General features: G+C 44.5%; 1 protein-coding gene across 11 annotated transcripts in view; it reads right to left on the minus strand.

Annotated features, from left to right (window-relative positions):
* LOC143794005 (uncharacterized) overlaps nucleotides 1–15,442 on the minus strand; it is a 47,849-nt gene that overhangs the window by 21,167 nt on the left and 11,240 nt on the right. For 2 of the 11 annotated variants that reach the window (XM_077280918.1, XM_077280914.1), the window contains exons 2-4: nucleotides 4,202–4,309; nucleotides 1,266–1,331; nucleotides 186–359 (exon numbers count right to left, since the gene is read on the minus strand). In XM_077280918.1, the coding sequence (XP_077137033.1) occupies nucleotides 186–359; nucleotides 1,266–1,312 (221 nt within the window). In that variant the 5' untranslated portion in view covers nucleotides 1,313–1,331; nucleotides 4,202–4,309. Of the gene's footprint in view, nucleotides 1–185; nucleotides 360–1,211; nucleotides 1,332–4,090; nucleotides 4,181–4,201; nucleotides 4,310–15,442 lie in introns of those variants that run through there. The other 9 variants (XM_077280920.1, XM_077280917.1, XM_077280919.1 and 6 more) reach the window with 9 other exon arrangements.

A 15,442-nucleotide genomic window follows, 5' to 3' on the forward strand; every position in this document is an offset into this window, starting at 1 on the left:
AAATAAAGACCGTCTTGTGTGAAAGTGAGCTTACTTGAACAATATCTGTTTGGAGTAAGCTCAAGGCTTACAAGTATTTTGAAATATAATTGTGATGTACCTCCAACGAAAATAAACCAATGTGTACGGTAAAAGTTGGAAGTAATATATGGTTGAGTAGAGGACGAACTAGTGATAAACTAAACCTTTTGTTTTTTTCTTGTAGCAATGCAGTTTCTTGAAACAATTCATGTATCTCCACTTCACCTTTCTCCAAGGTATCTTCTAGATAAGTGTTTTTTTGTCTAATTCTGGAACACTGTCCTTCAATTTCCAATAGGTCTTCTTTGTCTCCTGCTACCCAATGGAACAATGGCGGACTACAACATCAATTGGGAATGATGCAGAGATGTGTGAAGAAGTAAAGGTTACCATTCAATTTGTAGGATAACAATGTCCCTCTCAACAGAAGGGTGGCCTAGTCGCGCATCGGGAAATATAATAAAATCTATATAGAAGCTGCTATGATGGTGCAACAATGAAATGAACTTTATTTTAGAATGTCTAAGTGAGGATTATACCCCACAGAGCTCTGGACTCTTTTTTTTGAAGATGTATATGGAGAGTATTTCACCAAGTATACCTCTGATACAATACATTGAGGTATGTTGCTACAGAATATGAGAACAAAGTGGCATACTGTACATCGCATATAGCTTATAGGGTGCCATTGCTAAAAATGTATGCCATGTAATAAACAACATTTTCAAGTTGCATGCCAGTCCGGCACATGCCCAAAAGACCTTCGTTTAGCATTTATTGAGTCAATGCGGACCTATGGAAACATTTGGCATGATATCTCACACTAAGGCCGGTGTCACACTTGCGTGTGCAAGGTTAGAAACTCGCATGAGTCTCTCGCATCAATACCCGGCACTGCCGCCGGCACTCGGGATTGGAGTGTGCGGCTGCATGTATTTCTATGCAGCTGAATGCTCCGGTATGAACCGCCGGTGGCAGCGCCGGGTATTGAGGCAAGAGACTCGTGCGAGTTTCTAACATTGCACACGCAAGTGTGACACCGGCCTTAGTGTGAGATCCTTTGGTGATGCACACAGCCAATGTTCACACAGAAAACACAGAATAGTGTGAGGATTTGGTTTCTATGAATTTGTAAAGCGTAAATATAGGGTTTGGGATCAATGATCAGTCTATGGAAATAGAATACTTACTAATTGGTGCAGGTGCAGGATCAGGTAACAGTACGTATAGTTCACACTACTTACCTAGCACATAAGGGAACATTATGCAGTTCAGGGAAATCTGATGTCATGCTGTTCTTCTGTCTTTAACTATAAAATATTCACTCATCAGTCATTTGTCCATTTGATAAGGTTGAAAAAACAAAACAGTTCTACCAATCTATAATAATAGGAAGGCATAAATCCTATAGAGCAGATGCTAATTTTATTCATGTTATAGGAAGAATCCCTTCCCGCCTCCCAACAATGCAATCAGAATTATAAAAAATAATTTTCATACATTTTATTGTTTGTGCGCTTAGAAAATGCCAGCAATTTTTTGGGACTCTCATAAAAGTAAATGGAGAAAGTCATAAATGAGTGGCCACCTCTCTGGCCACTGTTAGAGAGCAATAGTTAGATTGACATCTATCAGACACTTATGGCATATTATGTATATATGCCATGAATGTTTCATTTGGGATTAATCCTTTATAAAGGATAATAATATACATCTGATTTTATATACTGGAGCCAGTAGTGCACAGATATAATAAAATATGTCCATAATAATATATAATAATAATTTTTATTTATATAGCGCCAACATATTCCGCAGCACTTTACAATTAAGCGGGGACATGTACAAACAATAAATTCAATACAGGTTAAGACAATTTAAACAGTGACATTAGGAGTGAGGTCCCTGCTCGCAAGCTTACAATCTACAAGGAAATGGGGGGACACAATAGGTGTAAAGTGCTTGTTATTTCAGGTCTGGCAATTATAATACATAGGGATTTTCATACAAAGCTGCATGATCCGGTCATCAGCCCGTGTGTTTAAGTGCAATAGTCAAGTATCAAGTGCAGTTATCGTGTGCATGGAGGATGTGGAGACAGATGAATAGTAGGGTGCAGATTCAGAGTAATATTTGGAAGGAGGGAACAGGGCAAAGTTAGTTTACTGAGTAGTTGGTGTGGTAGGCTTGTTTGAATAGATGGGTTTTTAAAGCTCGCTTGAATAGGTCGGGGCTAGGTATCAGTCTGATCGTCTGGGGAAGTGCATTCCAGAGAGCTGGCGCAGCACGAGAGAAGTCTTGGAGACGGAGGTGTGAGGTTCGGATTACGGGGGATGTTAGTCTTAGGTCGTTAGTAGAACGGAGGGCACGTGTAGGGCGATAAACAGAGATGAGAGAGGAGATATAAGGCGGTGCAGAACTGTGGAGAGCTTTGTGGGTGAGAGAGATGAGTTTATACTGGACCCTGTAGCAAATGGGTAACCAGTGTAATGACTGGCACAAGATGGAGGCATCGGTGAAGCGGCTGGACAGAAATATGACTCTGGCTGCAGCATTCAAGATGGGTTAGAGAGGAGAAAGTTTGGTAAGAGGGAGACCGATTAGAAGAGAATTGCAGTAGTCCAGACGAGAATGAATAAGAGCGACAGTAAGAGTCTTAGCAGTTTCAACGGTGAGAAAAGGACGGATTCTGGAGATGTTTTTAAGATGCAGATGACAAGAGCGAGTGAGTGATTGGATGTAGGGAGTAAAGGAAAGTTCGGAGTCGAATATGACCCCAAGACAGCGGGCATGCTGCTTGGGAGTTATGGTTGATCCCTCCAGGGTAATTTCGATGTTGGGTGGAGTGAGGTTAGTAGAAGGGAGAAACACAAGAAGTTCCGTTTTGGAGAGATTTAGTTTCAGGTAGAGGGAGGACATGATGTTAGAGACAGCAGACAGACAATCCTTGGTATTTTGAATTAGGGTAGGGGTGATGACAGGGGAAGAAGTGTATAATTGGGTGTCATCAGCATAGAGATGATACTGGAACCCAAATCTGCTGATTGTTTGTCCAATAGGGGCCGTGTAAAGAGAGAAGAGGAGGGGGCCTAGGACTGAGCCTTGCGGAACCCCGATAGTAAGGGGACGAGGAGAGGAAGAGGAGCCGGCAAAAGATACAGTGAAGGAGCGGTCAGATAGGTAGGAGGAGAACCAGGAGAGGGCTGTGTCCTTGAGGCCTATGGAGTGGAGCATAGTGAGAAGGAGCTGGTGATCCACAGTGTCGAATGCGGCAGATAGATCCAGGAGAATCAGCAGAGAGCAATGACCTTTGGATTTAGCTGTTATTAGATCATTAGAGACTTTAGTGAGGGCAGTTTCAGTGGAGTGTAAAGAGCGGAAACCAGATTGTAAGGGGTCGAGAAGAGAGTTATCCGAGAGATAGCGGATTAGATGGGAGTGGACCAAGTGTTCCAGGAGTTTAGAGATGAAGGAAAGGTTAGAGACAGGTCTGTAGTTAGCAGTGCAGTTCTGGTCCAGGGATGGCTTTTTAAGTAAAGGGGTTATGATGGCATGTTTAAATGAGGAGGGAAAGATACCTGAAGAAAGAGAGAGGTTAAATATTTTAGTCAGGTGAGTGGTGACCACTGGCGAGAGAGACTGCAGGAGAGGTGAGGGAATGGGGTCACTGTTGCAGGTTGTAGGCCGAGCAGAAGCGAGGAGCTTGGAGACTTCTTCTTCTGAAACAGGCTCGAAGATGTCTAGTGAGCTTGAGGTGCGGTAGGGAAGGGGATCCAGGCACTGAGGAGATTGCGCTGAGATATCCTGATGGATGAGGTTGATTTTTTCTAAGAAATAAGTGGCCAGATCCTCACCGCTGAGGTTGGTGATGGGGGCCTGCACTTTAGGTTTCAGGAGGGAGTTTAAGGTTTCAAAAAGTCGTTTTGGGTTGTTGAATAGTGAGGTGATGAGGGTGGTGAAGTAGGATTGTTTGGCCAGATAAAGGGCAGAGTTGTAGGTTTTAAGCATAAACTTATAGTGGATGAAGTCTTCTGCTAAGAGAGATTTTCTCCACTGCCGCTCTGCACACCTTGTATAATAGATACTCCATCATACTGTAGTATAACACTTCCAGTATTACATGATACACCCAGTTACGGACCAGGCAGATCAATAGTTCTGAAATGTTTATCATACTCACGAGAAAGCCCCACACACTGTACTATGCATTCCTCCACATTCTAAGACTGTCATTCTCTCTGTCATTGTGAAGTCACCATGCGTTGACCTCACAATAAGCCAAATTCACCTGAAGAGAGAGATAGATTTACAATGCATAAAAGGAAAATTAAGTGTTAATGAAAAATATGTCAAAAAGTTACTGAGGAAAGCGGGTCAAGGTCATTGTCTGGAGGAATGAGTATGACCCTCCAAAGTGAGACAATAAGTGTCTCAGAATGTATACCAAATCAGCACGTAATTGGAGACGATTTTCAGAACAAGACATATAGTGTTGAAATACAGTACGCTTAACTCCACAATTATCTTTATGGCCCGAATAAATGTCATTAGACAAGTTGGATCTCTAAGGCTGGACATGAATAATAGGAGGCAGTTGGCTAAATGATGATTCAGCTGATCGTTCAACTGACAGCCATCTCAGCCGACACTCGTTCGGTCGAGAGCTCCACATCAGCCAGCAGCTTATCTCAGGGAGGACAGTGTGATGGAAAACGCACGATCAACATCTCTCCTGGCCATCAGTCGTCTGGTACCCCAATACACATTCGATTGTTGGCAGAACCTGTCGATATCGGAGGGTTCAGCCAACTTACAGCCCCACTTCATGTTTTGTTTTTTTTCAGCCCTGGACTGGTGCTTTAAATATAAGCGCCCATCCCTCATTGACATACTCACCCTCCGGCGCCTTCCCTGGATTTCAGCATCGCTCTGGTCCCGCAGCGACATCTTGTGAGCGCAGCCAGAAGTCTGAAGCCACTTCACAAGCTCTCAATACAAGTCTATGAGAGCCCGAACGAGCTCGCCGGCAGGCCACTTTTCACCGGAGACAGACCGAAGTGGCGGGAAAATGGATGAAGATGGCGGAAAGTGAGTATATGACAGGGGCAGGGGACTGACATTTAAAGTACCATTCCAGCAGTATAATAAAAAAAATGCTGGAGTGGTGCTCTAAGTCTAATATGTATAGTGAAGGTCACCGCCTATGGGGATGAGTTCTGCTACCATTCCAGCAGTATAATAAAAACACTGGAATGGTGCTCTAAGGCTAATATGTATGGAGGCCCCGTGTATAGTGAAGGTCACTATGGGGATGAGTTCTGCAATTTACTTCCCTTTTATTCAAGCCTAAAGAAAGGTACAATGAATGTTCCTCTTACTCGCTGGCCAAGAATAAAGACTAGGTGTTCCTCATTCTCAGCAAAGGAGAGGATCTAGAGATTTGTGCCCCCAACCTAACTAGCTTTTGTATCCTGTCTAAACTCCTTTATCTGGATTATGAAAGCCTTTGACGTGAATGGGAACTGCATTGCAGCACCTGAGAATGGCCATTACACAATATTTAATACACACCATACCCAGCTGATCTGTCAAGCTGCCGGGCATCCATCCCCCACAATCTGATACTGGAGACCTTTCCCATGGATAGGTCATCACTAATTTAGTCCTGGACAATCCCTATAATGTAACACAAATTTGTAACCGACTTTCCACAGATCAAGTGCAGACCAGACAGTGTCCTGAGTCCGTCGGCCTCATAATACTGAATGGCTCTATCTTAGTTTCCCCAAGTCATTGCTCAGTGGAGAACGCTGAATTTGAAAGAATCAAGCCTGAGATGATTTAGCATTTATTCTTTTGGCATATTGTAAATCACTGGCGTACTGTGCCAGTTCACCACTAGATGTCAGTGTCACAGTTTTTATATAATCTACTAGCACAAACTGACCTTGGCTGAGATTGAAGATTGCAAGTACAGGTAAATAGATCCAATTAGCCAGCGATAACTTTGGAGATGTTTCAGGCAACTCCATTTATACTCAGAATTGCACATTTTTAATCTACTATCTCCAAGTCATTTTGCATGACCTTGCCTACCATTTAAAATAAGGATGAAAAGATCCATTCTAGTCGTCCTGGATCTTGGAATGAAAAAAAAATTGAATCGAAAAAAACCCCAAAAAACCAACATTGTTAAATTTCTATTCTACGCAAATCAGTCTATTGATTTCACTAAATATATAGATACATATTTCAGCAGCCCTGTCACTAGGCTTTATAATACCAATTGCAAATGTTACAAAAGGAAATAGAAAGGACGCGCACCCAGCTACTAGTGAGGGTGCTGAGAAATCCAGCTAAACAAATTGAAGATAGTCAGCCACACTCACAGAGATTTTGCGGTAGTCATAAACCACAGTGTTCAAAATAGTAGATAATTGGTAGAGCGATATAAAGCTTACATTTCGACCCAGGCTGGGTCTTTTTAAAACATTGCTAAAAAAAAGAGATATATACACTATATATATACTATATACAGAGATTATTGTGCTGTACACATATATAGTAAGATACATAACACAAAAACATCCAAAATTCAATCCATGTAATTACAAAATAAAAAAAGTAAATAAAATAAATTAAAACACAACCACCAAGAATAAAATGTGTTAGGCCGGAGTCACACTAATCGTATGAAAAATAGATCCGAGTGTCCCTGCCGAGAGTCGCATGAGTGTCATGTGAGTACAGTCCGATTTTTCACCCCTATTATCCGATTTACATCCAAAAGCAATGGGATTTTAACATGAGCTATTACATACAGCAGTTCTCTATGTCATTCACACATCGTTTTCAAAGGAAATATTCTTCAAAACACACACATACTGTACATATATATATATGCAGTATATATATATATATATATATATATATATATATATATATATATATATATATATATATATATAACGTATATACTCGAGTATAAGCCGACCCGAGTATAAGCCGACCCCCCTAATTTTGCCACAAAAAACTGGGAAAACTTATTGACTCGAGTATAAGCCTAGGGTGGGAAATGCAGCAGCTACCGGTGAATTTCAAAAATAAAAATAGATGCACCATACCGTTCATTATGGCCTCATAGCTGTGCCATATAGTGCTCACCACCATTCATTATTGCACCATAGCTGTACCATAGAAAGCTGTGCCATATAGTGCTCTGCACCGTTCATAATTGCCCCATAGCTGTGCCATATAGTGCTCTGCACCGTTCCTTATTGCCCCATGGCTGTGCCATATAGTGCTCTGCACCGTTCCTTATTGCCCCATAGCTGTGCCATATAGTGCTCTGCACCGTTCATAATTGCCCCATAGCTGTGCCATATAGTGCTCTACACCATTCCTTATTGCATCATAGCTGTGCCATATAGTGCTCTGCACCGTTCATTATTGCCCCATAGCTGTGCCATATAGTGTTCTGCACCATTCATTATTGCCCCATAGCTGTACCATAGAAAGCTGTGCCATATAGTGCTCTGCACCGTTCATTATTGCCCCATAGCTGTACCATAGAAAGCTGTGCCATATAGTGCTCTGCACCGTTCATAATTGCCCCATAGCTGTGCCATATAGTGCTCTGCACCGTTCCTTATTGCCCCATAGCTGTGCCATATAGTGCTCTGCACCGTTCCTTATTGCCCCATAGCTGTGCCATATAGTGCTCTGCACCATTCATTATTGCCCCATAGCTGTACCATAGAAAGCTGTGCCATATAGTGCTCTGCACCGTTCATAATTGCCCCATAGCTGTGCCATATAGTGCTCTGCACCGTTCCTTATTGCCCCATAGCTGTGCCATATAGTGCTCTGCACCGTTCCTTATTGCCCCATAGCTGTGCCATATAGTGCTCTGCACCGTTCATAATTGCCCCATAGCTGTGCCATATAGTGCTCTACACCGTTCCTTATTGCATCATAGCTGTGCCATATAGTGCTCTGCGCCGTTCATTATTGCCCCATAGCTGTGCCATATAGTGCTCTGCACCGCTCCTTATTGCCCCATAGCTGTGCTATATAGTGTGCTGCACCGTTCCTTATTGCCCCATAGCTGTGCCATATAGTGCTCTGCACCGTTGCCCCATAGCTGTGCCATAGAAAGCTGTGCCATTGCTGCTGCTGCTGCTGCAATAAAAATAATAAAACACATACTCACCTCTCTTGCTTGCAGCTCCTCAGCGTCCCGTCCCGGCGTCTCTCCGCACTGACTGATCAGGCAGAGGGCGGCGCGTACACTATATGCATCATCGCGCCCTCTGACCTGCACAGTCAGTGCGGAGAGAGAGACGCCGGGAAGACAGAGCGGCGCCCGGCGTGTGGAACGCGGACAGGTGAATATGACATACTTACCTGCTCCCGGCGTCCCGCTCCTTCCCCCGGACAGCTGGTCTTCGGTGCCGCAGCCTCTTCCTCTATCAGCGGTCACCGGCACCGCTGATTAGAGAAATGAATAGGCGGCTCCGCCCCTATGGGAGTGGAGTCCATATTCATTTCTCTAATGAGCGGTCCCACGTGACCGCTGAACAGGGGAAGACCTGCGGCACCCGGAGACCGTGGGACGGGCAGGGGGAGCGCCAGGAGCCCCGGAAGCAGGTAAGTATGCCTCAGCACCCTCTCCCCCTCACCCGCCGACCGTGACTCGAGTATAAGCCGAGAGGGGCACTTTCAGCCCAAAAATTTGGGCTGAAAATCTCGGCTTATACTCGAGTATATACGGTATATATATATATATAGATATATAAATTGACAGATAGAATAAAAGCTGGCAATTCATGTGCCGCATACAGTAATATCACAGCGTGGCAGGTTAGAATAGAATATTTAGAATAGATATATACACGTGGGATACACAGATATATAGATGCAAGTGACACACACATACAGTGGGTATGGAAAGTATAAAGACCCCTTTAAATTTTTCACTCTTTGTTTCATTGCAGACATTTGGTAAATTCAAAAAAGTTCATTTTTTTCTCATTAGCGTACACTCTGCACCCCATCTTGACTGAAACAAAAACCAGAAATGTAGAAATTTTTGCAAATTTATTAAATGAGAAAAACTGACATATCACATGGTCATAAGTATTCAGACCCTTTGCTCAGTATTGAGTAAAAGCACCCTTTTAAGCTAGTACAGCCATGAGTCTTCTTGGGAATGATGCAACAAGTTTTGGGGATCCTCTGCCATTCTTCCTTGCAGATCCTCTCCAGTTCTGTCAGGCTGGATGGTGAATGTTGGTGGACAGCCATTTTCAGTCTGAATACTTTCCGTACTCACTGTATATGTATATATATATTACATACAGGGCCGCCATCAGGGCATTACTACCCTTACTGCTGTATGGGGCCTGGTGAGCAGCAGTACAGAGGGGGTCCACGGGTCCAGGGCCCCGCTCTTGTGCTTCTGCTCTCCAGGCCACATCATGCACTAAATTTCTGTGTGCTGCGGCACACACAGCAGCACTGGGGCCCGGGAGCTTTCTTGGAGCTGTGTATGGCCGTCTAACCTTGACGGCTGCATAGCTCCTGTTTCCTCCTTCTTCACTGTACTTCCAGTCAGGTGATGACACATATGCGATGACATCATCATGAACTTGACCACATGTACCTGACGTTAGAAGCATAGATGCGCCCACAAGGGATCGTCAGGGTGGTAAGCATAAAAAACATTTTGTTTTATTTATGAAATGAATTAAATGGGAAAAGGGAGGAGGAATGGGACTGCAAATGATGACGTGGGGGGAGGGGGGCTGCAAATGATGAAGTGGGGGGACTTCACATGATGAAGTGTTTCTGAGGGAGGACTGCACATGATGAAATGGGGGGATTGCACATGTTGAAGTGTGTCTGAGGGGTCTGCACATTATGAAGTGGGATGAGTGGGCCTGCAAATGATGAAGTGAGGGGGAGGGGGACAGCACATGATGAAGTGTGTCTGAGGGGGGACTGCACATGATGTAGTGGGGGGAGGAGGGGGACTGCACATGATGAAGGGGTAGTGGGGCTGCACATGATGAAGTGTGTCTGGGGGACTGCACATGATGAAGCAGAGGGAGGGGGACTGCACATGATGAAGTGTGTCTGAGGGCGAACTGCAAATGATGAAGAGAGAGATAGGGGGCTGCAAATGACAAAGTAAGGCGGACTGCAGATGAAGTGAGGGGGGATGAGGGACAGCAAACCATGAAGTGAGGGGGGATAGGGGACTGCAAATGAATTAAGGGGGACTGCAAATTAAAGTGGGGGGAGGGGGATTGGAAATGATGAAGTGGGGGTGAGGGGGACTGCAAATGATGAATTGATTGTGATGGATGGGGGGGCAGCAATTGAATTGAAGGTGGGAGGCAGGGAGAGCAAATGATGACCTGGGGGAGAACAAATTATGATGAATTTTGAGGGTGGGGGAGTAAATGATGTATTGAATGTGGGGGAGAGCAGTTGATAGTGAATAGAGGGTGGGAGAGAAAGATGACATTGAATTGGGGCAGAAGGGGCATGTGAATATAACTAATCGGGGTTAGAGTGGGAGGTACATAGTGGAGGGCGTTGAAGATGCAGTGACTGGTAATGAATTGATGGAAAGAGTGCAGGTGTTAATTAATTTATATATTATTTGGGGAAAGTCGCTATGTATAGTTAGTGGGGGCACAGAGGTCTATTATAATTTATATTTGGAATGGTGGGTTGCATAATAACCAGTTATATATTAATCACGGGTATATGTCTGTATTCAGATACATAATCATCAACATAAACAGAAATAAATATTTGAAATATATCACTATGTTTGTAATGACTCTATATCATAGATGAGTTTCAGTTTTTGTATTGAAGAACTGAAATAAATGGACTTTTTGTTGATATTCTAAATTAGTGAGAAGCACTTGTACCAGACCAGGACAGAGGTCATATATACTACACACATGTGGCGCCCCAGGGTCCAGGTCGTTACAGTAGCATTGCTTTCCTAACGGGGGGAGTGACGTTGCGCTTGAAGGTAAGAAGGGATAACTGTAAGGGTATGTGCACACGATGCGGAAAACGCTGTGGATCCGCAGCGTTTCCGCAGCTGCGTGTCCGCAGCAGTTTCCAATGAGTTTACATTACAATGTAAACCTATGAGAAACAAAAAACGCTGTGCTGCAGAAAAAAACGCATGGAAACGCAGCGGTTTACATTCCGCAGCATGTCTGTTTTTTCTGCGGATTCCGCAGTGGTTTTACAGCTGCTCCTATAGAAAACCGCAGTTGTAAAACCGCAGTGAAATCCGCAGAAAAAAACATGATAAATCCGCGGTAAATCCGCGATAAATCTGCAGCAAAAACGCAGCGCTTTTGCCCTGCAGATTTATCAAATCCGCTGCAGAAAAGTCCCCAGTGGACCAATATACTGTACGTGTGCACATAGCCTAACCAGGTACCACAAGCATGCAACACATTCACACTCCAGACCACCAGGGGGAGCTTTTGATCCTATTTACTAGTTGACTCTCTCTCTCTCTCTATATATATATATATATATATAGTAGTCTGTAGGGAAAGTCAGAACAGTTCTTGCCAGGAAACAGACTGGATCAGTCTGAGGCAGAGGAGCTGTGTAGCCGCAGTGCAGCAGTTCCTGGAAAGAGACATTTAGGAAGTCGAATACATTGCAGTGAACGTGCAGGAGAGCAAAGCACAGGAGAGGATACCAGGGGGAGACCAGCCCTGAGCAGGCTGCCTCCTTTTGAGGAGCAGAGACCGGTAGCTGGAACACCAAGGATCGTAAGGCTCTCCACGACTTACATTAGAGACCGGCAGGACAGCTGAATTCCACGTTCGCTGTCCACCTTAGTAACCAGGAGGCACGGTGACACCCTTAGAGGCTGGGGCAAGCTAGAGTCCTTATAAACCGCCTAAAGTCACCAGTCATACGGGTCGTGTCCTATCCTATACAGGGAACAGAGAGAGAGAACATCTGTGAGGACCTTATGTGAAGCCATAGGCAGTAAGGGACTACAACACCATGGTGCTAGAGGAAGGCTTTGATTTCCACCTGGTTAAGGGGACTCCTAACTTTCCTCCAAGCCAGCCGGACCCTACCTGCCCTGTGATCTGGTGCTCTGGACTGTGGCTGCCTGAAGACTTCAGTAAACAAGGTAAAGAGACTGCAAACCTGTGTCCTCGTCCTTCACTGCACCATTCACCATCTACACATCGGGAGTCCTGGGGATATACTTCACCTGTGGGAAGTTATACCATCTAGCTGCCATAACATCACCCCAGAGGACCTCTTAAAGCAGCGTCGGTCCCCACTGACCGAATACCACAGGTGGCATCACGAACATAAACTTTATTCCCTTTAAAGACCTTTCCCTTTTACATGGGCTCCCAGGGCCACGGACCGGGTCGCCACCGTGACATCCTCATGTGAACTGCAGGACCCGGTACCCAGTACCCCACGGCCCTTGTGGGCGACACATCTTGGCGTCACGAACAGGATGGACTGACCCAGCAAATTGGGTCATGTGCACCTAAAAGACTGTGCCTGAACCGTGCTTTATTGAGAGACTGTGTACTGTGAATTGCTGCCAAAATTACTTCCACTACAGTGCCACAAGGAGCACCGGAGAAGAAGGGTGTGCCAGCGTGGGCGGTCCCAGCAGAGCAGCGCAAGGAATATGCCCGTCCCCTTGCCAGCACTGTGAAGAGAAGGAGGAGGCAGAACCGGTAATCAAGATGGTGGAGGGAGGTGGGCAGACCCCGGAGCGTGAGAAGGAGCAAGAGGACTCTCCCAGCCAACACCTGCAAGAACTGCACCCGTCACCGCTGATGAGCCCGGACCTTCTGTGGAGAGAGATGGAGGAGCTGCCCGACGTCTCCTGCGGACCCAGATGACAGTGGTGACTGCACGGAAGGAGTTCCTGATCAAAAAGATGATGACCGCACAGCGCCAAAACTTATCACCAGCGCTCACAACCCCAACGGAGCCAGAAAGTAAGACACCGCCGGAAAGCGAGATGCTGCAAATGGAGATGACAATGCCGCAGCACAAGGCCCTGCAGCCTGCAAACCAGGCACCGCAACAAGTGATCCTGACCCCAGCAGAGGAACAGATCGGCACTGGAGGGACCACATCTGAAGCAAGCATAAAGAACGACCCTGCCCCAGTGACTGACCCCGCTCCAGCGACTGCTCATGCCATAGCTACTGACCCGTTCCAGTGACTGACATTACCACGGGCACCGACTGTGCCACGCTGCAGACCAAAGAGTCACTGATAGGCTCACTCCCAGCACCATCAGACCCCCGACCTGGTTGGGGCCATTACAACATTCCCTGGGACCAAAGCTCTGGTATGGAGAAACAGCAATTCCTGGCCCAGCAAGCATAAGAGAAAGTAAATAAAAAGAAAGAATGTGACTGTAAATAGTTAAAAGTTTGCCCATTGATGCCAACAGTTTAAAAAATGACTGCTACAAAAAGTTTGTTAAACCTGACCAGGTTTCTACTTAAAGGGGTCCTTCATTTAAAGGGATCCTCTGTTTAAAGAGTTTCGTTTTGGTTCAAGGACATTTGGATCATGGACGGTGAATGATTCACAAACTGTCGTGTAAATAGTTTGCACCTTCTTAAAGGTGTTTCCTACTGGTTTTACAAATGAGCTTTTGAAAAGACTGCTTCTAACATTGCTCTGAAATTTGCTTTGTTTTACAGAGACTGAAAAAAAACCCGTTTGGCGCGGCAGGATTCCAGATCTGGATATACGCCTTGGATGGTCCGAAATCGGACCAATTGGATCCTTACCATTCCTTACGATGAATTGTCGAAAAAGAGATGGGGGATCCCATATTCATCAGACTATGGGCCAAACTCACCAATATGTGCAATCTAATGTGTGGGGGGGTCCATGACATCTAACAATATGCGTTAAGTCACGTCTCACTGTGCTAAATGTGCTTCAGATGGCCTGCACTAAGTATACGCTGTCTATTATCTTTAGTACATGTAGGCCGAAGGGTCCTTCTTCTTTTAAATACATTGCACATTGCTATCACTTTTACTATTGTATGGTGGATGCAGCTGATATTTTAGCAGATATCTACATCTTGTAGAATGTGATTAACATAGTAAATACCTTAAGATAACTTTTGTTATATTGAATCAATGCTCTTGAAACACACTAGTGCTTTTATGGGAAAAATCATTTATTCTCATACCTAAATCCTGTACCATGCCTAGGCCTTGAAGGCAAACAAGTGTCAAATTGAAACTATTATCATCCCCAGGTACAGCAGTTATTCATGCGGATATACTGTGCTCTTTGCGGCTGAAAAGCATCTCTTTGGTTCACGGGAGTGTCACACCATACAAATACTTAGGAATTACAACACGTTCCCTTTGCACCTGCTTTAACTTTACAGTGGAGATGGTTTTGATGACCAGTGCTGTGATTCATAATATATATGATAATTACATATTACTTACGGACAGACAGAAATCTTTGCTTTTACAAAGAAACATGAATCTCTGAAATCACTTCCATTTTTTTAATGAACTTTCACACTTAAATGCAGAAGAAGAAAGACCTAGATTCTCAGAAAAGTAGACACTACTACCCCATGCTACTGAATGTTTGGTCAGCAGCAGTTCTAGCCTCCGCCACTTTGTGGCACTGTGTTATGCTGTGCATGATATGCATGATAAATCAGGACTGATATGGCAGGACTTCATCACACATAAGATAAGCATGGAGTGAATAAGTACATGAAGAGAGTGGGTCCGTTTGTCATTTGTGAGGGGATTTGACTTTAACCTCTCTTTTGCTAGTATGTTTATTGTCCCTATCTTCTATGTTTAGCTCTTATGTCTCCTTACACCGGTTTAGCACTCTCCACAAGGAAACCTGTCAGTGGCCTCTCATCCAGCCAGATCAGATTTCATGCTTTGCACTAATGAGAGGCAAACACTCTGAAGCACTTGTCTGCAAAAGGAGTACCTGTATGTCTTCTAGAGGACTTGAACTTTAGTGCCATCTATTGGATGATGCAATCCTATTAACCTTTTAACAAGCCTTGCAATTTGAATATTTAATTACCTAGAGCAGCATGTCATAGCCTATAAGCCTCCTTACCATGGCATGTCAATCTCCACAAGGAGAAATGTTACCTGTTAGATCCAGTCAGAGGCCTTTAATACAGACAAATCAGATTTCATGCTTTGCACTGAAGAGGGGCAACACCTCCAAACACGTATCTGCAAATTGAGATTCTGGTTTGGCTGTTATCCTAAATCATGTGGCAAGGCTCGTGAAATTGTCACTAATGACTTTTAGGATTGCCACTTCCAACAGGTGGCCTTAGAGTTTAAATCCTCTTCCTCTCTGA

Source organism: Ranitomeya variabilis, chromosome 1 (assembly GCF_051348905.1).
Source record: "Ranitomeya variabilis isolate aRanVar5 chromosome 1, aRanVar5.hap1, whole genome shotgun sequence".
NCBI lineage: Eukaryota > Metazoa > Chordata > Amphibia > Anura > Dendrobatidae > Ranitomeya > Ranitomeya variabilis.